Source organism: Balaenoptera acutorostrata, chromosome 2, assembly GCF_949987535.1.
Source record: "Balaenoptera acutorostrata chromosome 2, mBalAcu1.1, whole genome shotgun sequence".
NCBI classification, from domain to species: domain Eukaryota; kingdom Metazoa; phylum Chordata; class Mammalia; order Artiodactyla; family Balaenopteridae; genus Balaenoptera; species Balaenoptera acutorostrata.
Genome location: NC_080065.1, coordinates 168377355 through 168403527, shown reverse-complemented (window position 1 = coordinate 168403527; position 26173 = coordinate 168377355). Strand labels below are relative to the sequence as shown.

General features: G+C 54.4%; 1 protein-coding gene across 3 annotated transcripts in view; it reads right to left on the bottom strand.

The window, feature by feature from the left end:
- Nucleotides 1-2213: 2213 nt before the first annotated feature.
- Nucleotides 2214-26173, bottom strand: part of ADAMTS2 (ADAM metallopeptidase with thrombospondin type 1 motif 2) — a 216276-nt gene continuing 192316 nt past the window's right edge. For 2 of the 3 annotated variants that reach the window (XM_057540002.1, XM_057540003.1), the window contains 11 exons: nucleotides 25755-25930; nucleotides 24460-24593; nucleotides 19531-19654; nucleotides 18430-18510; nucleotides 16561-16727; nucleotides 14388-14547; nucleotides 12405-12537; nucleotides 11389-11596; nucleotides 9800-9929; nucleotides 8807-8896; nucleotides 2214-2800 (listed from right to left, as the gene is read on the bottom strand). In XM_057540002.1, coding sequence (XP_057395985.1) covers nucleotides 2343-2800; nucleotides 8807-8896; nucleotides 9800-9929; nucleotides 11389-11596; nucleotides 12405-12537; nucleotides 14388-14547; nucleotides 16561-16727; nucleotides 18430-18510; nucleotides 19531-19654; nucleotides 24460-24593; nucleotides 25755-25930 — 1861 coding nt within the window. In that variant the 3' untranslated portion in view covers nucleotides 2214-2342. Of the gene's footprint in view, nucleotides 2801-6165; nucleotides 8460-8806; nucleotides 8897-9799; nucleotides 9930-11388; nucleotides 11597-12404; nucleotides 12538-14387; nucleotides 14548-16560; nucleotides 16728-18429; nucleotides 18511-19530; nucleotides 19655-24459; nucleotides 24594-25754; nucleotides 25931-26173 lie in introns of those variants that run through there. The other variant, XM_057540004.1, reaches the window with a different exon arrangement.

The window sequence follows — 26173 nt, the reverse complement described above, 5'->3', positions numbered from 1 at the left end:
TTTAGGCTGGGAATGGGGGACAAGTGTAGTCAAGGTAACAAACAAACACAAGCATGATGTGCAAAAACACAGACATTTTGACTTTAATAAGTTATAGAACCAAGGAGCCAAATTTTACTATACAGAAAAACAAATGTATTGATTGCTGTCATCAGTAAGATAAAATGTTGTGATGTGAGTTCAGCACCAAGATGACCCATGTGGCAGCTGCCTGTCAGACAGGAGTACATAGTCGTAATGCTTCATCTGATAAAGACTTTGCTATTGAGCACCATTTATAACATACTCCAGACAAACAAACAAACAACTTTAAAGTACACATGAAAGGCTTATACATGAAATTCCATGGGTTTTCCAAAAGGAGTAGATCAGAGAGCCAGGTCCCAAAACTCCAGCATGAGTCTTCCCACGAACATGAAGTGACTCTCGGACCCCTCAGCTGACTTTGCAGAGCAACGGACAAGAGGAACTCTGAGTCTCAACCTGGTGTTGGGAAACATTGGCTCAAAGACATCCTCTGCCTTCCCCAGGCTGCAGGAGCCTCTCAGCCAGCTCTGGAAGCTCCGGACTGTTGCTAAGCCAGCTGTCCACCTGTCTCAAGCTCAGTGGAAATTTGCAGTGTCTCAGGGTGGGTGAACACTGCCTCCATAGACAGAGAGACTTCTGAGGACCATCTAGTCTAGAGAACTCTGTGGATATATGGCCCAAGGCACTGAGTATGGCATACGGGGCCGTGGCCACCTGGCCTACAGTTCCCAGAGGGCATCTTTCTTCCTGCAGCCGAAGACAGATTCCCCCTGGGTGTGTCCCACCTGGGGCCCCTCCCCGAAGTCTTCCAGCCCCCAAGACACACAGCCCTGCTCTGCTGTGATCTGAGAAGGGAGTGTTCCCATTCTGTGGCCCCCAAGCTGGGTAAACTGAGTAATACTCTGGCTAGGGTTAGTCCGGAGCTTCCTCGACATTCTAGGATGGACCCAAGCAAGCACTGCCCAGTCCTTCAGCCCTTGAGTAGCACCAGCTGTCATGGGTTCAACCAATGAGCAAAAGCTGTGGATACATTTCCTAATGATAAAAAGACGAGGGTGCAGAAGTGCTTCACACTACATCTTGTTTAAGAAGTGATACTATGAGAGAATTCAGAAAGGTTTCCTCCAGTTTGGTTCTTAGGAGCCAGCAAGGTCCTTGGAGACACCGGGACATGTATGAGCAAGTGTGGAATATGGTGGCAGAGGGGAGAGAGGTAGGCTGCGCTGGGGAGATGGGGAGGCTAGTTTTCAATCATTTGGAAGGTTAAGAATCATCCCAGATGTCCCTTCACTGTTTCTTACCCCCTTACTCTGTCCCTTAGACCACATGCAGAGGTTCACACACACACACACATGCACAGGTTCTGATAAAGGTTTTTAGCACCTATCCTGAGCCTCAGTATTCTCATCCACAGAATGGGGAATGAAATAAGAAAGAGTTCTCTAAGATCTATGACTGGTGAGAATACAAAGGCTTTAGAACTTTCCTGGACATGAAAAGCTTAAGAATTACATGTCAGGCTAGGCCCAGCTAAGGAGCTAATAATGTGCTTGGGTCTTGTAATTTTGGGAAGTTTAAGCTGCGTGTTCACACACACACAAAAGTGAGGCTTGCCCACTCACTGGACTTTCCAGCAGAGTGCATGCCTCCCTCATCCTTCCAGCACACTTGGGGAAGGGGAGGGCCTCTCTGGGGAGCCCAGGGTCTGAGGCCAGGCTGGCCAGAGGCGACAAGCAAGGCCAGGGTTAGTGAAGAAAAGAGAGGCCTGGAGTGCCAGCTGGCCACCACACTCATCCTCACCACCTGCCTCACCACCTCGAAGCCTGGAGTTCACGGCCTCCACTTCACCGCACTCATCTTAGTGACTGGTCACTTAGTAAATAAATCATCGTTTCTCCCAAGAGTCCCATGGGGCTTGTGTCTCGGTCTGCAGATTGGTAGGAAATGTCCTGCGTCTCCAGCAGGGTTGTCACCACAAGGAAAAGAAGATTCCCAATCACTTGCTCAGAAACTTGGGGCAAACGTTTTCTCTCTCCGACTTATCCCTCCTGCCTTCCCTCATCGATAGGTGTTGTAGAACCTCTATATTCCTCTCCACCCCACACTCAACCCCAGTACAGGACATTTTATATATATATATATATATATATATATTTTTTTTTTTTTTTTTTACATTATTCTCCCTCTTTGTTTTCCCAAAACCTTTTGGAATCAGGAATCTGACTTCATCTCCACAACACAGGAGTTGCCATCCCATGGAATATCTCTATAAGCAAGAAAAAAAAAAATGTTATTGATGCTATCTTTCTATTTTATTAGAACTTTCCGAGCATCTCTTTCTTCCTCATCTCATCAATGAGCTCTTGGATTCTGTGGTTCCTGGTCTTTTCGTAAGGGCTCGGTCGTCGAGGGATTAGGTTGGGTGGCTGGACTTCATCCTCCAGGCCATGGATTTTGTAGGGCGCATCCACAGCGTTGATTTCCGGATGGTCCTCGGTGGCACCGGTGCTGGAAGTATTGAGAGGCACCTCCAGGGGTGCGCTTGGCGGAGGCTGCACCTCCATGACTAGAGTGGGCACTGGGAGGGTGGGCATGAGCTCTTCAATGTCATTGTGCTTCCCAGAGGGTGGTTCTGCCCTGTCGTCCACATTGGTGAGGTTGTCTTGCAGGTTACAGGACTTGCAGCACAGCTTATTGTAGCCTGGGATGGAGCAATAGCGAGACAAGACTTCCATCCTACAGAACATTGACTTGTCACCTTGGCAGCGGCCCTCTGAAAGAGAAAAGTGGGACAAATAACCAAAGGACAGATAAGGGGGACCTTGTTCCCCCACAGGAAGCAGTTTTCTGGAGGAGGCATTTGAAAGAGCCCAGAGACAGCACAGAGGCAAGCGAGCTCACACAGAAAGCCTGTGTGGTTTTGGTATCCGGCAGCCCTTGGGCAGGGTGGATCCGGGGACCCCGCCCTTGAGTGCTGCCACACAAGCTGTGAGCAATGCTCCCCTCCTCCAAGCAGGCCCTGACTGAGTGCAAATTTTTCAGTATCTCTCAAAGTTTGAGACAGAAATGAGGCCTGTCTATTCTCAGGGAGTGATTCCAAGCTCATCTTAAAGAATGGGACTCTGTCAGATCTTCACATTTGATATCCCAGTGGTAACCCCAATGACATTCTGTGGCACAGTTTGACTCTACAGTAATCTTTAAGCAGTAACTATAACAAAATTAAACCTAAAAGAACCAATTCCTAACACCCAAAAGAGCGAATCCCAGAGCCTTGGCTGTGGCCCTACCATACTCCTCCACATTTTGTTCCCATCCTCACCCAAACTCTCCAGATGATCTTTGTTTCTGAAAAGGGACTAAAGAGAAATTAAAAATCATGCAGACTTATCTGGGATTTCTTCCACTTGCCTCAACTTACTTGAGAGCCTTATGTCCTGCCACTGCTCCATCCACCACATGGCCCTGCCACATTGAGCTTCTGGCCATTTTCCAAAGTGCTCCAGAACTTGATGCCTTCACATAGACTGATCCTTCTGCCCAGCACATCCTCCCCTTTCTTTCCCACCCAAGATCTGGTCATCCACGGTCTGTCTTGCATGGAGAGCCCTGACTCTATGCAGAGGTCACTGTTGTCTCTCTCTTTCCCTCTTTCCTCATGGCTGTCTTCTCCCTGGCCTGGCTCCAACCCTAGCTGCAGCTGTATTAATATGACCCTTCCAACTCCTCTTGTTCTCATTCTCTGTCTTCTTCCTGAATTTCTACCCCCTTCCCTTTCCCTTAACACCTAACTCCACACACAACACAAAAATTGAGATGATTTACAAAAATTCATTCAACATAAAAGAATAAGTCATTTAACAGTATAACAGGGGATATTTGATCCGTTATAAATTCGTGATCACTGACCTCAATGGGCCCAACCCTCCAACTATGTTCCCTGCTCAGTCACTCTCTATTCTTCATAATGGGCATTTCAAACTTTTCCCACATAAACCTCTGCTGTGCCCTCCTTTCCCCTCAGTCTCCCAGGTGACCTCCTCTCCTACTGAAGGGAAGGAAAGAGGGGAGGTGGGAAGGAAGGAGGGAGGGAAGGGGTAGCCACTGGTGGGGACCACATCTGACATGGTTACTCTGTGCACTAACACAGGGCACGTTCTACATCTGCATGTGAAGCTATGCTGGCTCACTGAAGTTTCCCACAATAACAGACAGGCAGGCCCCCTCCCATTCAGGGCCCGTGGTTCTGACATCTGCCCTCTGCATGGCCATTGCTCCAGCTTATAATTTTCCCTTACAGGCTGGCAACCCACTTAGTTGGACACCAACCTCAAACTCCCGGAGCTTCAAACACTTGGATACAACAGCCTACTAGATACCCCTCAACTCCTGTGGTCCCAAAAGTGGATTCCACATGTCCGGCCCAAGCCCATGGCCTTCACTGGTGCCACCCATCTCAGAGAATGGCCCTTCATGCGCACAAGCCAGACCCCAGACATCCCCTGTGCGGTCATCTCCAGGTCTGTCAGTATTTCCCCTGATGCTCTCAGATGTGTCCACGCTCCCCTCTCTCCTGCCTCCACAGGGCCAAGCTACCTTGCCTCTTGGCTGCAACATGGTAAGAACTTCCTTTCTGCCTGCCTGTCTCCATTCTTCCTCCTTCTTATCTAGCTATCCTGCTGCACGCAGAATGATGTTCTTCAGCCGGAGATGTGACCATGTCACCGTCCAGACTGAAGCCCTTGTATTGCTCCTCCATTGTTTTCAGGGCGAGGACCCATCCCTTTCACCTCTCCAGTCTCATTCAGGCCTTGATTGCTTTGCTCTGCAGTGTGCTCTCTGTGGCCACAGGGCCTTTGCACATACTGTGCCTCCCCTCTTCCTCTTATCCCCAAGGCTCAGCTGAAACACATCTTCCTCAGGCAAGCGTCCCTTGACCTCCCTTGGAGGTTAAATCCCCCAGTATGTGGTCTTATGGTGCCATGGGTCTCCCCTTCCCAGCATTCCATCCCAACTACCAAGTCCACATTTAGTTGTCGGATAAGGTAACTAATGCCTGACTTTTTCATTATCCTGAAAGCTCCAAAGGGCAGAACCCCGAGCTGTATCTGGATGCTCCTTTATACCAGAGCCTAGAACAGTGAATCGAAGAATGCATAAATGTGAAAAAGACCAATGTGAATAACTGAGCAAGTGCAAAACAAGGAAATCATGGATTTTAGAATGGCAATGCTACAGGGAAGAAGAATACACAGAGGCACGTATCATCAGAGAGGGACCCAACCTGGACTCTGAGCGTCTAAGTGGCCAAAATAAGGAGGAAACATGACTGGGTGCAGGACCCAGAGTATGAAGAGATAAGGACAGATAGGCTGTTTAGGAAAAGCCCTGGTCTTCCTAACCTTGAGGTGGAGAAATAGGCCCACATGTGGAGAGGAAAGGCAGATGGCCTTGTGCTGAGGGTCGATTCCAGAAATCAGACTAAAAGATGCTGAGATGTGGCTTTCAGGGTTTTAAAACCTTGGATAAAATTTTACACAGATATCCAATATCTGAGACAGATGAAACCGGAACAGTCCTGTTTGAAGCTGGGTGGGGCGTGCTCAGAGCCCCTGCTCCCTCCTCCCCTCCCGGTCCCTCTCCCCTCCCTGGCAGTCACTGAGGTAAGCGTGTGGAAACCACCATGACAGCCCTCAAGGAGACACAAGGGGGCTTTGGTAATACTAGGTGCAGCATCTGCCCCAGGCTTTGGCCAACAGCTGGGGCAGGGAGGCCAGAGGCATAGGCCTCAACAAGGATGGAGCCAGGCCTAGCTGTGCTGCTGGGACTGGGGTCACCCCTGCCACACAGACACCCTCTTCTGTCACCTGTGCCTCTTCCTTCACACAAATAACAAGCATCTCCCTCACTTGTCTTTCACCAGGCTGGGATCCGAGAAGCGGGTGTCACATCAGTCTAGGGTAAGGGTCTGCCAACCACTCTTGTGGGCCAAGTCGGTCCCTCCACCTGGTTTTGAAAACAAGGTCTTATTGGAGCAGCCCTGTTGGTGGCCTGCCCGCAGCTCTAGGCAAGGTGCCCTCAGCAGGGATTTCCCCTGATCTGTCTGGGCAAGGGGATTTAGTGGACGCAGTTCGTCAGACACAGTTGTCTTGGTCTCCTGTCTCTTGAGCTGGGAGTCTTTCAATGATCAGAGCTCTGGGCAGGCTGACCCCAGCCACAGCTACTGTGACCCCCACCCGAAGGCTGGCACCTGGAACCCGGCCCTGTGCCCTGATGCCCGTCTCCATGGCGCTGGGTAGCTGTCTTTTCTCATGACCTCCCTCCTCCCCGGAACGGGACTCCTTCATGGGAAAGGGAGGGAGAGATGCCCCCTGGCAGGACATGGCCCAGGCCCCAGATTAGGAGGTCCCTGGTTGGACCCTGACCTGCTGTGTGGTCCTTGTCAGCAAGGGGAGTGGACACACAGGCCCTGCGTCTCCTGAGGGTAGGCCTCGGGAGACAAGGCAGGCACAGCTGAGCACACCCGTGTGTGAATGTCGCAAGCCAGGCGCTTAGACCTTCGGCTGCCTTGCCCTTCTCCCAACCCAGACTCTCCTAAGGCTAGCGCAGCCCCTACCCGGGTCAGACAGACCTGTTCCCTCCCTGAACAGGTAGCCCAAGGCTGAGAGCTGTGCCAGGAGCCAGGGCAGTGGCCTGATGGTGGCTCAGGGCACGGTGACCCGGACACTGTCTCAGCTACTAACCCCATATTCCCACTCCACGGGCTGGGATCCCAAAGACGGGGAGAAGCTCACATGGGGCCCCTTTCCCAACTGTGAGAACTCATCCACAAGGAGACAGCCAAGGTGTTCCTGCAAGGTGCTTGTTTAGCACTAAGGATTCAAAACTCAGAATGCCGGTGGGGTGTCTGCACGGGCTGTTGTCACATTTTGAAAAATGCCTGAGGAGGGGGCACATGCCTCAGTGGGGGAGGGGCCCTCAGTATCTACGTTGGGCAGGGTAAGGGGGACAGGAAAGTCACTGGAATCAGAAACCAAGGAAGTAATGGACCAGAACGGCACCTGCAGCCCTGCAGCACCGTCGGTCGCAGAGGTGAAGAGAAGGAGGCAGCAGCGTGCCAGACCCAAGCACCCAGTTTCACTGAACTTTTATTGAGTTTATTTGTGGGATGCATAACAGGAAGTCTTTCCACTGTTAGTAAGAGCAAAAGGTCATTTTCACAGTCACTTTGGCACACACTAATGTTGTCTCATAAAAAAACCGGAAAAGCAACGACAATGGAACCTATATAATACGTCATTGAATACATACAAAACACTAATAAAATATCCCTGATAAACCAAAGTGCATATAGACAGAGAGCACGATGCTCAGGACCGTATTGCACCTTCCCAGAGTCACTCATGTCACTCGCATTGCCTAAGTCAAAGTTGGAAGTTAACAGTCATGAGAATTAGTATGTGTTACACCGAGTATTTACATAACAGTAACTAGTGCCAGGGGAGGGCTGGGCGCTGTCCAGCGGGGATGCTATGAACAGGGGACGGGGCTGGGGCGAGTGGGGGGGTGACCGGCGGGAGTGCTACACTGGTCACGCCCAGGGCCAGGCCAGTCGCCCCCTGGTGTAAGGCAGCGCCGGCAGCAGAGTGCTCGGGGCTCCAACAACAGTCAGCGCCGAAGGGCCGCTCGGGCCGTGGAGCGGGTCTCCTTTCCGCAGAGGTGAGCCCGTGCCTGGAGCCCTGTACAGACTGGACTGGGAAGCCTTACCCTTGACCAAAGGTGGATGAGCGGGCCGCCTCCCTCTAGATTGCACTGCCTGCCTCCTGCCTGGGTTGCTAGCAGCCAATTCTGTTACCTTTCAACTTTAAGGCATCTTCTACATAGTTTTATCTAAGCAAAAAAGCGATAAAAATTGAGGTAATTCTGTAGTTGTTCACACGGGTAGGTGGCCGCATCCACGTGAGACAGCCTTTCACTCTCACTCTCTCGCGCCCGTGCACGGGGTCGTGTGTGCACGATGAGAAAGGCCATTGGAGCGAATGGACAGAGAATGGAAGTGGTGGTGTGTCCTGATGTCCCACTGCGGGGACACGACCCCTGCCTCCTCTGCTTGGCCTGAACCCCCAAGGGGACAGGGTACGGGGGCCAAGGGTTGTGTGAGCTGGACACAAAGGCCACAGGAAGCAGGCCACGGTCACACGAGTCAGGAGGACACACAGCACAGGGTCAGCAGCAGCAGCAACAGCAGAGGTGGCCAGGGAGCCGCCGACACACTGCCGGAAACGGGCCGGGCGCCCAGGACGGCGACGCAAAACTGCACACCCGCGAGACCCCTCTGGCCTCGCCTCGCTGGTAGGCGGCGTTTGAAAGGGGACGCGGGCGGGCTCCGCCTCGATTTCCGACCCGCAGCTCCAGCCTGGAGGGATGTGGCCCTGCAAGGCGGTCACCAAGTGGTCACATTCAAACTTTGGCCTCTGGCCCCTCCAGCACCGCGACAGATCTTTGCCCCTTTAAAAGCCATCACCGCGAGGTCCTGGCACCCCCACAAGAGGCCGGTGCCCCGGGCCGTGCCGCTGCGAGACTGGCCCTCCCGGCCAGGCGGCTCCAAAGGGGACAGCCGAGCACAGAGGCCCGGAGAAAACAGATTCAACCAAGAGAGCGCTCAGGAAGAGTCAGGGCAGTTTTCCATAGAAAGAGAGGAGGGGAGCCCACGGCAAGCTCCACAAGGCGCAGGGCATGCACTGGAGGGCAGAGACAGAGTTATAAACGAGCCGGTTACTTGACGAGGTCTTCTGGACTGGTGAGTTGGGGTCCGGTCGGGACAGCCATTGAACTACGTAGCTCTTCTTGGAAGGATCTGAGATGTTTCCTAGAGGGAAAAGAAAGGAGTCTTGGCTGCTGGGGCACCAGGTCTGGGCACCCAACCCACCCACCCCGGGCAGAAGGACTCCCTGGATTCTGGTATCCCAGGGAGGGGGTGACAGGAGGGTCCCAACTCCCCAGTGTGGCCTGCAAGGCCTCCCTCGGGACAGATGGGCCCCAAGCACCCTGTCCAGGCCCAGTCCTGCTTCTCCCACACCAAGCATAGCTACGCAGAGTAGCTGCAGCTACTATCCCCACACGCAGGCCCTACCAGCGCCTCCTTATCTCTGTACTGTCCTCCAAGTCCCCACCGTGCCCTGCTCCGGGCTGAGCAGTGCCCTGACTGCTGGCTCTGGAAGTGCTGGGAACAAGTGAGTCCTGGCTCTACCCCCTCCTCAGCTGGGGGAGGCACACCCGACCCCCCGAGCTCCCTGCTCCGCAGAAGGGACTCATGACTGGATCTACGTCTTCAACTGTTGTGGGGACCGAAAGAGGTGACGTGTGTCCAGCACTTGGCCAGACATCTACACGCAGCCAGCGTTCTGGTTGCTCTCCTTGCAGGGCGGCAGGCACCCCCTACTCATACAGGCACCCCCTACTCGCGTGGGGGGCTGAGCCCCGATGTGCAGTGACTGTGAATCCAGTTTCTGTCTCCCAGACCAAAAGGGAGTGCCAGGAAGGCAGGGATGGGCTGAGTCCACGCCATCCTTCACTAGGGCCTGGCCTGGAGATGAGCATGGCAAATGCCAGTTCCTTCCATTTCCTGCCAGAGAAAGGTCCCAGCCCAGGCCTGGGCAGGCTTAGCTTCTCCTTCAAGTTCACAGATGCTGAGTTTGACCGGTTGTGGGAAGAGCCGCATTTGCCTGGACCAGCCCCCCTCCCCTGGGCTTGCTGCATGCAGAAGGCTTACGGGGACAGGGGCCAAGCCTGCAGATCCTGGCCGTCTCGGGCCGCTCCTCCCGGCAGACCCCGAAGCTGTCGTCCGTGGTTCGGCAGAGCACCGGCCGTTCCTGGGTGCCGTTGCCACAGGTTACCGAACACTGCAGGCAGAGGGTTACCAGTCAGGGCCCACCTTCCACACTAGGCTGGGTCTGAAAGGGCTCCCCAAGCGGGTGACCCCACAATACGTGAGAGGTGGGGAGGCACAAAGGGTAGAGGGTGAGCTAGAGGCCTGCCCTGCCTTGCCCTAGCCCCAGGCAGCTGCCTCAATCTCCTGGGCTCTAGAGTGAGTTAGAGAGAACAAATATGCGGGGCCAGATAGGGCCTGGCACTTCTGGCTTCTCAACGAGCACCTCCCTCCTCTGGCTAGAGGAGGCCCAAGGCCCAGAAGAACTGCTATGCACTGGGGGCCACTGGGAAAGCTCTGCCTGGGTCCAGGAGGCTTCGGCAGAGGACCCTCCCTCCCTCTGGACACAAGGTTCTACACCACCAGCACCGTCACTGTGCCCTCCAGTCTCGGGCCCCCTTGGCCTCACCACATCGGGAGGGACCAGAAGGAGCAGCCACGCCCAGACTCGTGGCTCTGCTCACAACTCAGCCCAGCCCTGCCAAAGGATGATTCTCAAGTCCTCGCCTTGTGTGTGACAAAGGGTTGACTCAGCAGACCGCGTTGCTCAAACCTGACCAGTCCCAAGAAAGGCCTATTTTCAGGACGGGCCCTTGGGCGACTCCTGGGAACCAAGTTCATGGAATGGTCTGTCTGGTAAGCGCGTTTTTGCGTGCCTGAGGCCTTGGATCAGGCCGCACCGATTTGTTCGGTTGGTTTACACCAACAAGATGATTTATGGTGAGCATGCGCTTTCCCTCTGGGGTCTGGGGCTTCAGTAACTGACGTCAGTCACGCAGACACCCTATGCCTATGTGACTGATCCCAAGTGAAAATCCTGGGCACCTAGATGTTTGTGCCTGGTTTCCGCCAGGCTTCACCGAAACACTTTTTCCCTTTGCTGATTCTACGCTGTGTGCTTCCATTGTAATAAAGCATAACCATGACTACAGCAACTTCTGAGCAAATCTTTGAGCCCAAGGCTGGTCCTGGCGACCCCTGACCCACCAGGTCCGGGGGCTGGATGTCAGTGCTCACATCAGCTCAGCCCTGCCCCCAGAACGGCTCCTCCAGCCCGAGACTATCCTTTCCAGCCCAAGTCTAAGCTCTCCCTTGCCTGTGTTTCCTCCTGCAAGTCTGACCGGCCTTCTAGCCACCCCTCTGGCCTCCAGAGACAAAAGCCCAGGCTCCCCTTCATTTCCTGGAGCCCAGGCTGTCCCCAGTCTCCTGGGGGTCCAGTCCCCTGCAGCGCATGGGAGCCTCTACCCTGCAGAGTAAAGATACACATTCCACTGAGTTTCCCACAGCCATGTGGAACCACGGGTGCCCTGAGACCTACAGGACGTGGCCCAGGGCAAGAACTGCATCCGGGCCCAGGTGGAACGCCCTGGCCACTTCAGTCCCACCCAAGCTTGGTTTGGGGGCTGAGGACACAGGGCTGGGGCACTGCTTACCTGGGACCAGGGTCCGGCCCGCCACCGACCGGGGCAGAGCTCACGGTTGCAGGCCCGGCGGCCCTCGGGTCGGGCGTCATTGCAGTGCTTGGTGTGCACGGAGCGGGTGGTGTTGTTGTGCAGCGGCTGAATGCAGCGCACGGAGCGAACCTGCATGCCCGTCCGCCCACAGCTCTGACTGCATGCCTCCCACTCGCCCGTGACCCACCTGTCAGGGCAGAGCAGCACACGGTCAGCCCCTGGAGAATCAGCCTGGCTGAGGCCCTGGTGGACAGAGGCAAGACAGCCTGCTCCTCCAGGCACAGCTCTACCTACTGTCAGGAAGGCGCCCTGCAGGCTAGCTGGGCCCCTGCCTGAGGTCCTGCAGACGATGAACCCCAAGCATGCCCACGGCTGGGAGATCCTGGTTGGAGTGTGGCCATGGAGAGCGGGCCTCTGTCCCTTCTTAGGCTCCTGGCTCTGCCCTCTGACCTCAGCCTCCGCTGACATCACCAACCCTTCCGGGCAGCAGCGTGGACACCCTCGGCACCTGTCCCCGAACGGCCCCCACCTGCCTTTTACCCACCATCTTCCCCACTCAGGGTCCTGCAAAAGGAACCTGGGCCCAGAAATGCAGCCCTGTCAAACCCCGGAGCCGGAGGGTCATGGCTGTGGCCATTCCAAGGCCGCAGCCTCTGGAATGAGCTGCTTGGGAAACATCTACCACAGGACCAGAAGCAAGCCCTGCACCCTCGGAGCCTCAGTTTCCCCATGTGAGCATGGCCACTTGTTGTCATTTGTAAGACGCACATTATTGTTTCCGTCTAGCAGGTCTGAAGCAGGCGGGCACCGCACAGCCTGCAACACCTTAGACTCCATAGAACGGGGTGAGTGAGAAAGAATCTGTCAAACGTCTCAGGGCACGTGAGGCCCAGAGCATCCAGGGAACCAGATCCTGCACCACCCTCCACAGGAGCCCCAGGGCTCTCCCTCCCCTCCTCTAGCGGGGCTGGGGGCCGGGGGGCCCTGGCACTCACACGGGCTGGGAGCACTCCTGCGCGTTGCAAGCCCGGCGGATGGCTTTGGGCTTCGAGAGGGAGTCGCAGAAGCCTCGGTGCACCATCTTGTGGTCCAGCCTCCGGCGGCAGCCATACTTGGTGAACTGGGACCCTGAAGACGAGAGCTCGAGGGGGCTCAGTGGCGTGGAGGGGCGGCTCCTCAGGCCACTTAGCCCCGTTCTCCCCGCCCTGCTAATGGGGTGGGGGGGGGTCGGGCAGGGACACATCTAGCCTGGTGTCTACCCACCACCCCAGGCCAAGTGAGGGTGACAGGCCAGGGAGAGTAGCCCCCTTCTCTCCTGCCCCTTGGCTGGCTTCCTGGGGCAGGAGGGAAGGTTCTATTTCCTCTCCCATTGTTTAGTCATTTACTCCACCTTGAATTAATGTGCTCTGAGGACCTGGCTAAACATGGAATACAGCCTGCAAGGCTCCTCCAGCCAGTCTAGCGTAGCAGTTCTCGACTGGTGGAGATTTTGCTCCTGGGGACATCTGGCAATGTCTCGGACACTTAGTTGTCACAACTGGGGGAGGAGATGCCACCGACATCTAACAGGTAGAGGCTGGGGATGTTGCTCAGCATCCTACAATGCACGGGACTACCCCCCACAACGGAAAATTATAGACCCCAAAATGTCAACAGTGCCAAGTCTCAAAACCTCAGCCTAGTGGGTTAGACATGAGAGAATATGACTGGGCAGCCTGATCTAGCCTGGGCATCTGGGGGTGTCCCAGGGAACAAAGGATGGAGGTGCGCTGATTTAGTGGGAAAGCGGTGGAGGGGGCTCCCTGGGGAGGAGATGGCCTATGCAAAGGCCCTGAGGCAGGGGCACAGCGTGTCCGGGAAAAGCACTTAAGGCCAGTGTGGACAGGGCTGAGTGAGCAAGGGTTGGGGGTGCCAACGGCAGTGGGAGAAGTCAGCAAGTTGCTTGGACCTTGGAGGCCATGAGGAGAATTTTGTTTTTTATCCCAAAAGCAGAAGGAGCTTCTGAAAACTGTGATAACAGAAAGGGGTATGGTCTGATCTGCCCCTTTAATAGGTCACTCTGAGGGCAAGAGTGGACACACGGGGCCAGTTGGGTAGCGAGGATGTTGCCAGGACTGGGAAGATGGTAACAGCAGAGGAGTCCAAGAGATATGCAGGAGGGAGACCCACCAGGATGTGCTGATAAAAGCCAGGGGGCCGGGAGGCTCAGTGGAAGTCCGCCCAGGCAGGAGCACTGGAAGAGGAGCCTTCCATCTGCCTGAGCCCGGCAGTGGGTGCCCCGCCCACTGGGCAAACTCCCTCTGTTGTCTAGGTGTGGGACCCTTCATGGCGCCTGAAGGAGGTCTGTCCTGGCCACCTGCTCCTGCAGGCTGGGCTCTCTTCTCCTGCCTTTTATCTCCGCCAGCCCCCTAGGAGCAGTGACTACACTGGGCAGATCAGAACGTCCTGTCTGTCTGTTATGTCCCACCCAACTGTGGACTCTTTGAGGTCCAAGGCAGGTGGGACCTCTCTGCACCCAGCCCTGCCCCAGGGAGGACAGGCGTTTCTGCATTCAGAAAGGAGGGATCTTACGAGGGGCCTCTTCATTGGTCTCCAGCATGGCCTGAGCCTTTCCTGCGACCTGCCTCGTGATGTCACAGTAAGCCATCCAAGCCACCCTCACAGCCACCTCCCGCCAGGCCTGACCTCCCTCTCACACGATGCAGGTGGGTGCTGGTGTCATCCAAGCCCCACACATGCCCCCTGGCTGTCCTGGGCACCTGCTCTTCCTGCCCACCCTCTGCCACCTCCCTAGTGGGGCTAGGCCCTTGTCACCCAGGCAGAGGTCACTGGCTTGGGTCTAGTGTTGTCACACCTGGTGCATCCCTCATGCCAGGCAGTCAGCAGGGACCATGGGCTTAGGAAGCTCCTCACCCAGGAGACCCCTCCCGCTCGGCCCCGACCTCCTCTGGGGCCCCAACTCTGAGAAGGCCCCTCACCTCCACCGCAGGGCTTGGAGCAGGGAGACCACTTCTTCAGGGCCCACTCGTAGCCCACGGAATTGTCCTCCAGGACATTGTTGTCATCCACATTGAGCGAGTCCTCATGGATCATGTATTTGTAGGTCAGCGAGATGCGGGCGTCCCCCTGCGGGATGACCTGCCCCGGAGACGGACGTGAATGTGTCTGCCCTCCACCACCCTCCCTCGGCGACCAGGTTAGGAAGGTCAGCCCGAGGAACATGCGCGGCCAAGTCTCGTTATTCACGGTAGTCAGGTTCTAGAAAGTCCCGGCAAACACCGAATCTGCCAGTACTGAACTGCTGCTCGCAGGGCAACACGGCATCAGGGCCTGCGAACCTCTGGTCGTGACAGTTTCATCAACAGTCAATGCATAAGCTTATTCTATGTGCGTTTCTGTTTAAAGACACCTTAATTAGTACATGCCATTGATTCGTTAACACTGAACTCACGGCCAGTACCCGGTTACTTGTGCCCGGACGCAGCTCATCTAACACACGCGTTCTCTCCTTAGGGCAAACCTGCAGCTTCCTGCTCAGAGGAACACCAGACCCATGCTTGGGGCCATTTTAAACAATGAAATCATCCCCCGAGAGCATGAATTGGGAGATTGGGATTGACATATATACACTAATATGTATAAAATATATAACTAATAAGAACCTGCTGTATAAAAAATAAATAAATTTTTAAAATTCAAAAATAAATAAATAAAAATAATAAATTAATTAATTTTAAAAAATGCGAACAACATGGCAGTAAATAGAGTGTGAAAAAGACGCTTGTTTACAGTAGGAGCTGAAACAAGAAGCAGAGCCTCGCCTGTTTCCGCCTCCTCACATTTTCCCCTGCTCCACTGCGAGTACAGGCAGACCTCGCTTTATGGAGCTTTGTTTTACTGCGCTTCGCATATATTACGTTTTTTTACAAATTAAACTTTTGTGGCAGCCCCACATCCAGCAAGTCTATTGGCGCCATTTGTCAACAGGATTTGCTCACTTTGTGTCTTTGGGTCACATTTTGGTAATTCCCACAATATTTCAAACTTTTTCATTATTATTACTTTTATCATGGTGATCTCTGATCAGTGATCTTTGATGTTATTATTGTAACTGATTTTTTCTTTTGTATTTTTAATCGAGGTATGTACATTGTTTTTTTTAGACCTAAGGCTATCACACACACTGGGAAACCAAAACGTTCATGTGACTTGCGTTATTGCCATATTCGCTTTACTGCGGTGGTCTGGAACCGATCCTGCAGCATCTCCTGAGGTACGCCTGTACTGATTTTGGGATTAGAAATACTTCCGGTAGGTGAATTTACCAATACAGAAATGGCAGCTACTGAATGAAGCCTGACTGTATATGCACTGACAAAGGCAGGGCACCAAAGGCGTTTCTGGGGATGAAAAGTAAATGCAGCCGAGGTGAGCAGAGCAGAGCACAGCGCACATGAAACACCCCATCCCCACAGCTGCGCACCCTGGTGTGGGGCGCTGGGTCCGGGTGCCTGAACCCAACCAAGGTGTGCTCACCTTAATGGGGGGGCAAAAGTCACCTGAGCCCTACCTGTAGTGTTTTAACTTTTTTTTACTGATAAAATATATGATGTATGCAATTAAAATTAATTTTTAAAAAGTGGATTAGGAAATCAAGCCCCCTCTGTACTCCCATCACCAGGAGCAGCCTGTGGTCCTGGACTCAGGAGACCTGGGGTCCAGTCCTGCTCAGGGACAAAGTCTAGTGTGACCTGGGTCTAGCAGTCCAATTTCCTGAGCCCCATTGGTCACCCCCAGAGAGTTGCTGGGTTTGGATACAGTGGCAGACATGAATAAGCATGATGAAAGGTGGTCATGAATGTCACCCAGAGGGGGAAACCTAATCGCTTGCAGGGGATTTTGTCTTTAATCACCCAGGGGTTGATGCAGGGCCCAGAGCCCAACTGGTGGCCCCATGTCTGTTCCTTGCTCTGACACAGAGATAGAGACCCTTGGTCCAAAAGTCAGGCCAGAGAGGCCGTTCAGAGCATGGTCCGAAGGATGCAGGGAGGCTCAGGGTTCCCAGGCACCCCTCCATCCCTTCCCTAGCAGCTACTTGCCCCCTGCCTGGGCAGCCAGGAGGCGGTGGGCCTGGCCCCTGCCTCGACTTACCAGGACAGTGATGGTCCCGTGGAGGGGGCCCATGGTCTGCAGCGTCTCCCGGCCATCCTCATCCCGGTACTCCCACTCCACACCCATGGCAATGAAGGATTTGGAGTTGGGATCCACGTCATTCTCTTCATTTAAAATGAACTTGCCTGTCTCCAGGTTCTTGACGGCTGAGAATGGCAGAAGACAGCCAGTGTCACCCAGGGGCAGAACTGCGGGGAGGCTGGCAGGGTGTGCTGGTTTGAACAGGTTGGGGGAGTTACAGGGAGCAGAGCCCCTCGTCTCCCAGCTGTCTTCTGCCAGGGGCCCATCAGTCCCACTGACAGCCCAAATCACCTCGGGAACCTGACTTGCCCTTTGTCTCTCAGCCAAAACTAGGTTTCCCTCTAACCCTGCCCTTCTGCCAGGCCCAGGGCCCTTTCCTGATCTGTCCCTCAGGCCCTGAAGGAGATGCTACGTGGCAAGGGACTCGGCAGGCATCAAGGCCACCTCCTTGCTGTCTACTTGGAACACTCAGTGGGCTCTCAGAACCACTGCCCTCCCTGCCCCAGCCCCCCGGGTGAGGGGCATCTGCTGGACACCAGGGCACAGGGCTGGGTGGGTGCTTCCTTCCCTGGGGTGAGCATACGTCCCATATGTCTCCCCACCCCGTTGGTAACTGTGGCTCGGCCTGGGTCCCCACCAGTTCCCTACAACCCAAAGAGGCCTGACCTGGCCCGGGGAACACTCTGGCCACTAGGCATCCACAAAGAATGTCTAGGAGCCGAGACTCCACTGGTCAGGAAGCCCCACGCTTCCCACAGTGGAAGGTGTCTGCTGGGGGGCTGCTGGAAGATTTTAGGTGGTGTCACAGACTGGGCACGAAAATCATGGGATCAAAGAGTGAGGAAATCATTCCGTTCGCAAGTCTCCTAGAATCCCCTGAGCGCCTCAGCGGGCGCCAGGAGGTCCTCAGCTTGTCACTAACCCTCCCTCCTCTTGTGCAGGGAGAGCCCTTGGCAGGAAACAGTGTTTAGGTAGAAGTGTCTTTTTTTTCAGGGATCAACTTTTATATTTGCCTTCTACTTAAGGCAAGTGCCACTGGCTTTGCATTTTGGGATAGCAACATATAGTCTCCTCTTAAAATAAGGAAGAAAGAAAAATTCATATTAAAAAGAGTGGTGTCTGTCTCGCGTCAGCGGCGGGGGCCAGGTGGAGGCAAATCATGGAGCCCCTGACCCAGTCTGGCCTCCAGGGCACAGGGAGGAAGGTCGGGACCCAAACTGGGGGAAGGGACTTGTATGGGGTCCCCTCAGTGACCCCGGCATCACCTCCTACTTCGGCCTTACAACTTGGTGGGGGGCATGGATGGGTGAAGCCCCTTTGGGGAGCCCCAGGCAGCCTGGAGGAGCACAGCCCCACAGGGGCTGCCATGTGAGAAGGGGGCACTCAGAGTTGTTAGAATATCCAAATTTTCAGCAAATGCCAGGAATCCCTATTCTAAAAGAATCACTTGAATTTAAAATGAAACTAAATGAAAAAATGCAAATATATCATGGCAGCCCATCTACCAGCTGGCCTTAGCAGCCGCTGCTTAAGGACCTTGCCTGCCTTCCAGTGGACAGGGGGCTTCCCCCTTGGCCTCGAGATGGAGTTAGGGTGGGGAGGTGTGACATGTCTTAAACACATGTCCCTCCACAGCTGCTGCCAGGGAAGCCCTCTGATCCCAACCCCTGGCCTCTCCATTGGGGAATGACTCCAGGAGACGTCCACCAGGTGGGCCAGGCCAGGGACAGGGGAGATGGGGCTGCAGCCATGCCTCTCAGCTGGGCCCCTGATCCCCGGAAGAGTCAGGCTGCAGATCCACTGCACCCTCTGGGCTCCGACACTCACCCAGGTGGTGGCTGGTGGTGTCTGCCTCCTGGATAAGCAGGTGTCTGGCTCCTGCCGGGATCTCAAACATCTTGATGTAACCTTTGTTGGGATGTGGGGAGACAAAGCCAAATGAGAAGGGAGAGGCCATCGCATGCAGACAATGCCAGGAGGGCCTTGCCCTCGAAGGTGGTTCCAGAGCCCCCAGTGTTTTATGGGCTCTGACTGCCCACCCAGAGAGGGGTCCACGGGAAAGTTAGCACATCCCAGCCAGCCACAGCCCTTTGCTCATCTTCAAATCCAGGCGCTCCTTCAGCCTCCTCCATTGAAAACTTAGTGGGCGTCCTCGTGAGTGTCCCTGGAGTCACGCCTGTGCACGGAGCTAAGATGCCCCATCCAGGAGGGAGGCCTTCAGCAAACTGCTTGCCCTCCCTGGACCTCAGCGGCTTAATCCGCAAACTGAAGACAGCCTGCTCACGTGGGGCGATGCAGAAGGTCAGCTCCTGGCACCCTGGCACCAGCTCTGAGTGGAGTCTGGCAGGTTTGTCCCATGGCCTTCTTCCAAAAGAGGTGAACCAAAGTGGCTTCTCGCCATTTCGGACAGAGGCAGAGCAGTCAGCTGCTGCAAGCCCACCCAGAGCACCGAAGCCAGACAGAGGTACCACTGTGGAAGGAGGCTCACCAAGCGGTCTGTTTTCCCAGAACCCACCTTGGCCAGGGACCCCAAGTTCCCCAGCCCCATCCTGTGGCCCTGTGGGGACAGGCTTACATGTCCCTAGGCCACAGGCTGCACTGACCAGCCCATCAAAGTCCTGCTGACGGGTGGCTGGGGGCAGCAAGCAAGGGAGGCCAGCTGGCGACCGGAAAGCCCTGGAGGGCTGGGGAAGGTGCCCTCAAATAAAGACTTCTAAGACCCACCCTGGCCACCTATACCCTGGCATTATCCCTGCCCCCGCCCACCCTGGGGCCTGGCACAGCTGCCCTTGCCCCTCCACCTCACCCTCCCAGACTTACACCCCCTCTCCCGCAAACAGCTGAGAATGCAGTCAGAGCCACCCGGCCAGGTGCTATAGACATTCAGGCCTGGGTGTCCTGGGCAGGGGGAGGGAGGGGCGCACTCACCGAGCTTCTTGGGCGAGCGTGTGAATGTGCCCTTGACCACCTTGCAGTGGGAGTTGTCCCCTCCACACACACCACACTTGTCCTCCTGCTTGCTGGAGCCGATCACCCCGTCACAGCCCACCTTCTGCAGAGGGGTGGGGAGGTGCAGTGTACACTCGAGACCCCCTCTCCCCACCTGTTCCCTCCACAGCCCAGGTCTGGGCATCCCTTCTTAGCAGTTCCTGATGCAGGGGAAGGAGAGGGGGCTTTGGAGCAAGACAGACCCTGTGTGCCCACCCAAGGACCAGCCTTTCCCCCTCACTCATCCACTCATCTGGACAGTGTGACCTGCGGAGGGCTCTGTACAGCCTAAACAGGTCCTGGTCCTGAGGCTGTCCTGCCACAGCACACTGGCGTCCTAATGGACACATCAGACATTGCCTCTGCCCCTTCTCCCGGCCGTCCACGCAGCGCAGCCCCAGAGGCGGTCCCTCCAGGGCTCGTACCCAAAGCTTAGGCCAAGATGTCCCTCCCTCACACTGCCCCCAGCCACAGTGTCCTCTTCAGTCTGCCTCGGGGTGTCTGGGCAGGAGGTGACAAGAGTTGGTAGGAACACTTGTGCCTTCATTCTCTCCACCAGTCCTCTCAACACTGTCCACTCTAGTATCGAAAATTGTTCCACACAGAGCAGGGACGCTCCTTGCCCAGGGCCACCTGGTAGAGGCAGTAACAAATTCCGGTTCTGTTACTCTCTATAGCCCTGCCGATAGCACACCATTCCCAGGGCCCCAGAGCTCTGCGGGGAGCAGACCCTGGGTCTGAACACACTGCCTGAGGCCACTTTCATATCCATGACCACACTCAGCAGGGAAGACAACCTCTCCTCCTAGCTGGTCTGCTCCCCATCTGTCCTAGAGTACACCACAGCAACACAGGTTTCCCTCTTTGCCCTGTCTGCCAGAAAGCCCAGAGCCAATTCACCCCTCAGGATCTTCCTATCACCGCCTCCTGTGAGACTGCTTCCTTTCCCCTTGCTCTTTGATTGATTTATTTATTTTTTGATATCTCTTTTTCGTATTTTATTTTTGCTTTTTTAAAATACACACTTTAAAAAAACCTTTTTATTGGAGTATAGTTGCTTCACAATATTGTGTTACTTTTGCTCTTTGATTTCTGACTTTTGTCTTACAAAGACCTTTGAGGGCAGGGTCTCTAGACTATGAAGGGGTTAGAGAGCCACTTCCTGGTAATGCAGTCTCAGAGAAACTTCGAGTTTGTTTCCACATTTGTGACATGGAGTCAGAGCGGCAAGGCCTGCCAGGGCTGTTGCCCAGATGAGAGGATATGGTCCTTGTAAATAGTCACACGTTGCATGAAGGACGAAGCTGATGCTGAGGAGGAGGGAAGAGAAAGAGGGGAGGAGGGAGAGGAAGGGAGGGAGGGGAGAGAAAGGGAGGGAGGGGAGAGGAAGGGAGGGAGGGGAGAGGAAGGGAGGGCGGGGAGAGGAAGGGAGGGAGGGGAGAGGAAGGGAGGGCGGGGAGAGGAAGGGAGGGCGGGGAGAGGAAGGGAGGGAGGGGAGAGAAAGGGGAGGAGGGAGAGGAAGGGAGGGAGGGGAGAGGAAGGGAGGGAAGGTAGAGGAAGGGAGGGCGGGGAGAGGAAGGGAGGGAGGGGAGAGGAAGGGAGGGCGGGGAGAACCTCCTGTCCCGCCAGGGCGGTTGTGATATTGTGATTTATGATATATATATATATATATTTGGTCTTCATCCAGTTTCTGGCTAGACCTCCTAAAACCCTTGGAATTTCCTGTGGTGAGAGCCATAATGCTGTCTTTATGGGGGGTGGGGTTGAGTAGGTGGTCAGTGACCCATTATTTAGTCAGTCATGCCTGTAATGAAGTCTCCATAACAACCCAAAAGGGTGGGGTTTGGAGAGCTTCTGGGTTGGTGAACACATGGAGATTTGGGGACAGCGGCATGCTCTGGAAGGGCCTGGAAGCTCCATTCCTTCCTACATACCTTGCCCTAAGCATCTTCCATCTGCCTGATCCTGAGCTATATCCCTTTATAATAAACTGGTAACCTAGTAACTGTTTTTTGAGTTCTAAGAGTCACTCTAGCAAATTAATTGAACCCAAGGAGGGGGTTGTTGGAACCTCCAATCTACAGCCTGTTAATCAGAAGCACAGGTGACAACCTGGACTTGTGATTGGCATCTGAAGGCAGGGGGCCGTCTTATAGGACTGAGGCCCTAACTTGTGGGATCTGATGCTATCTCCGGGTAGGTAGTGTCAGAACTGAGTTGAATTGTAGGACACTGCCAACTAAAAATTGGCACTTGCCTTCTGCTTCTACAAGGATTAGGTCACTAGCCACTGCAGTCGCTGACCTTCAACACACCTGAAAGGAGTTCAGGGTGGAGATCAGGAATGAGGCACCCTTGTGCTCTGGGAAAAACTGGCAGAACAGGCCTTCAGAGAGTTAGATATTTTCAGGAGAAGATTTTATGAGCCCATAAATCCTTGCATCTTCTATCTAAGAAAGCACCAAAATCATTAATGGTGACATCTGCTCCTGGTGACTATCAGCAACCTCCCTGTGACCAGCAGCAAGCCTCTGCCACAATGTGTGCTTGACTGCACGTACCCCCTTTCACTAAAATCGTGCATAATACTGACCTCCGCTTACCTCTTTGGAGCAGTTCCTCAGAGCTATAGTCCTCATTTTGCCCCAAATAAAACTTAACTAACATCTCTCACATTATGCAATTTTTTTCAGCCCACAACATCCAGCTGGTGTCAGAGAATTGCTTGTTGGACATGTGGGGGAAAATACTCCAAACTGGAATTAGAATCAGAATCTTTATGGCCTCATTTAATTCCTGATTCCCTGCTGTGTGTGTGTGTGTGTGTGTGTGTGTGTGTGTGCGTCTTTATTCTCCTGACATGTCTTTTGCTGTCATTTCTCTTTGAAACTTCCTGAGTCATTGTGTTTTGATATTCTCTCATTGACAGCGTCCACTTGGATATTAGATTCTTTTAAAAGAAGAGTTCCACATTCACATGTATTGTGAGGACTCCTACATTTCATCTTATTACTCCCATTTCCTTTGTGTGTTTTCAACCTTTCTGTCTCCTTTGTTTTCTAACTTTTGCAATGTGACCATATATAAATGTAAACATTTTCTAATTATGCAAAACTCTATCATTCTACTGTTATCTGTTCAAAATCACCATTAATTAATGAAATACCCTATTCTTCTCTAGTTGTCAATGTCAGGAGTGAAGCTCTAGACACGCCCACTAGCCAAGAGGGTGAATCAGTGTTCCTACTTCCCTGTTATGTTTGTACCATACGCACAGCTGAAATCTAAAGCTACTTCCACTACTAAATGTTTCCCATGAGGGCCGTAGCCTCTCTTAATCACAGTTTTTAATATTTTCTGTGTGTTATGATGTTTTGACATCTTAAAAATCTTGCTAGTCAAGAAGAAAGTGCCCCTCCCAGGGCTAGCTAGCCAGTTCTTAGGGACAGGAGTGGAAGCACACCTTTCATACACAAACCAACTGATTCCTCCCTTTATCAAACTCTCACACACTAAGCCAATATGTCTCTGCCCTAAATCATCCCGGGGTCAGATACCAGGAATCTAGAGACCACTCCTGCCAGAATTATTCAAACTGGCCAATCCCAAGCTGTTTACTCTGCCTGCCTTGCCATGGAAACCTGCCAGAATTATTCAAACTGGCCAATCCCAAGCTGTTTACTCTGCCTGCCTTGCCATGGAAACCTGCCAGAATTATTCAAACTGGCCAATCCCAAGCTGTTTACTCTGCCTGCCTTGCCTTTCCCATGGAAACCCCAATAAAAGCTTTGGGCCAGACTTTCTCCTGCTCCCTCTGCCTCCCAACTGAATCTGGTGCTTCTCCATGTGGCCCTGCACAGCATGCCATGCCCTTCCCTCAGGAAATGTAAGTAATAAGTTCTTCTTTCAATGGCACTGACTTCTCTGTGTCATCATTTGGTCACCTCCATCAATTAAAACCCCTCAGGTACAGGGGAGACACTGCTGTCTTTAAGTATTTGGCTGAGTGTTTGGAGTGTGAGCAGACTGTATGGCCTGCGCTCCCGGCTGGCTGCAGTCCTCCTGAAATCACGTGCCTAGAGAGAATCCCTGAGCTTGCCTCCAGCTACTCCACACCCCACCTCCCTGCTCTTCCAGCCTCATCCGTCTCCGCCAGGGGGACTGCGGCATTCTGCCAGGCTCTCTGCCAGGGACATCCTGAGGATGCTCGTTTCTCAGCAAGGTAAGATGACAATCAGCCTCTTTGACACCTACAATCAGTCTCATCTACACAGAGGCTTCCAGGTGTTTCTAGGGGACGGGACAGTTCTGCACTCATGTTACTATTTTATGCCGTGTGTGCCCCACAGTTGTCTCTTGTAACAGCCTAAGATTGAAGCCAAAGACAATAAAGTAACAGAAAACAGAGCAGGGCATTTCTACAAAGAGCCAAACCAACGAGAGCCATGGTGGGCCACCCTGATCGAGAGTAAGCTGTCCAGTGCCCAGAGGAGTGCAAGGACATGGCAGTGAGTGCTTCACAAGGGGTCCCCCAGGGACCATGTGCATCAGGATCACCTGGTAAAACTGGTAAAATTCATGCTCTGGGCCACAGCGTCAACCTATGTAAGCAGAATCTCTGAGGTGGAGCCCCAAGCCCCTCAGGTGGTTCCTCAGACTCAAGTCTGAGAACCCTTGTCATGGAGAGGCGCAGCAGGGAGTAGCGGGTGGGAACCAACATCTGCTGAGAGCCTGCCCTGATCTAGATGCTGTTTGCAACACTTTGCAAGCTCAGCCTCAGTGAATCCTCCCAAAGCCCCAGAAAGCTGAGGCCCTGAGCTGCGTCTGCCCCCCGCTCCCGCGGTACCGCACTGGCCTCGTGGCACTCACCCTGCAGTCCCCACGCACGCAGAGGCTGAAGGCGTCCTTGTAAGAACAGCGCGTCCCATCGTGCACTGTGCGCTTCATGGACACCACCTCCCCAGTCTCCTTGGACTCGCAGTAGAGGTGGCATCTCTCTTTGGCTGGAAGGGAAGCAGAGGGGTGTTGGTGAGGAGGGCCAGCTGCACCCGCTCACTTTGCTTGCAGTTTCCTCCCCAAGTGTGCTAAAGGGAAGCACCCTGCAAGGAGAAACTCTCACCCAGGAGGGTCTTCTTACGATTCACCCGCCCCCTTACATGCCTGACCTGGGCCGGGAGAGAAAGAGGAAAGGGGGCAGATAACTGCAACTCCCTTTGTGACCCTGTAGTGTGGGACTTAGGAAGAGCTTTTCTCAACTGAGGCAGGCTGTTGTTGGTGCAGCCAGATCTCAGATTCCCGAGGCCCTGCCCGGAGACCCCCCCCCCCCCATATCGAGGGGAAGGGAAAATGGCTGTTTACCAGGTCTCTACCTGGAGACCCTTTTCAGTCAACCTCCGAAACCCCAAATAAGATGCCCCCTGATTCAGTCTCGGGTCCCTGGCACCTCCCCTTCTCGGCATTTACCTCCGAGGTCACTATGACACCACATCATTATTTGATTTTTCGCCAGACCAAAGCCTCCCTCTGAGAGGGGGATCGGTCTGCTCTGGCACCGCCTCCTTGAATGCACACGTGGGGCTTGCAACAGGTGCTCAGCCGGCGTGACACACTTGGGGTGATGGAGACAGCAGAGCAGGCCCCAGTCCCCACTCCCCTCCTCTGCCCAATGCCTGGAAGGAACGGAAACTGTGTTTCTCCATCATTTAGTGGGAGGGGGACCCAAATGAAATACAAACACTCTCATGCTTGAAACTACCAGACTTTTCAGTTCTAGGAGCCAACAAATGCCTTTTGATGCTTAAACCAGTTCAAGTCACTTGGAACTGAGAGCTCCCACTGAAAGATGAGAGGTCAGAAGTAACCTGATTCCTTGGCAGGCTCCGCCCCTGCCCTCCGCCTCATGGCTGAGCCAGGGTAAAGGCGCAACGCTAGCCTTGTCCGCTGGGTGGCGAGCACAAGAGCCTGGGGCCAGCTGGGCCCCGCCCTCTCCGCTGCATCCTTGGCCAGGTGCAGTTGTCTGGCTCTTCTGGGATTGCAGTCCTGCCGTGAGCCCCAAGCCGGCAGCCACCCTGCCCAGGGTGGGCTCTGCTGGCATGCCCATGCAGAATCAGTGGCCCAGTGTGCCCTGGCCTGTACACTGAATGCCCACTCCCCTTAGGGCTCACCATCCCGGTGCTCGTGGGGCAGCCAGTGGTGCTGGGCGTCACCATGCTCGAAGTATAGGTCCCACTGCCGGCACTGCTCCTCACGGAAGTCAGCCAGGGCGTCAGGGCAGTCCTGGGAGTTGCAGAGCTGGAAATCGTAGGCAAGGCCTGAGCAGGTGCGACCCCCATTGGCTGGGCTGGAGGAGAAAGCAGAAAGGTCTTGCAGCTCAGTGCCAGGGAGAGACCAGCACACGGGGTGCCACTTGTGGGATCTGGGGGGAATCCCTGATCCTTGGGGGTCAGGGGGCAGCTCTGTTGAGTGAAGGGACGCAGCCTTGCCCTGTCCCAGCCGCAGGACCTGGGCTATCCCCCAGCCTCCAGGGCCTTGCAGCATCACTATGAAGGCGCTGGTAATCCTCTCTCGGGGGCCCCATGGGAAG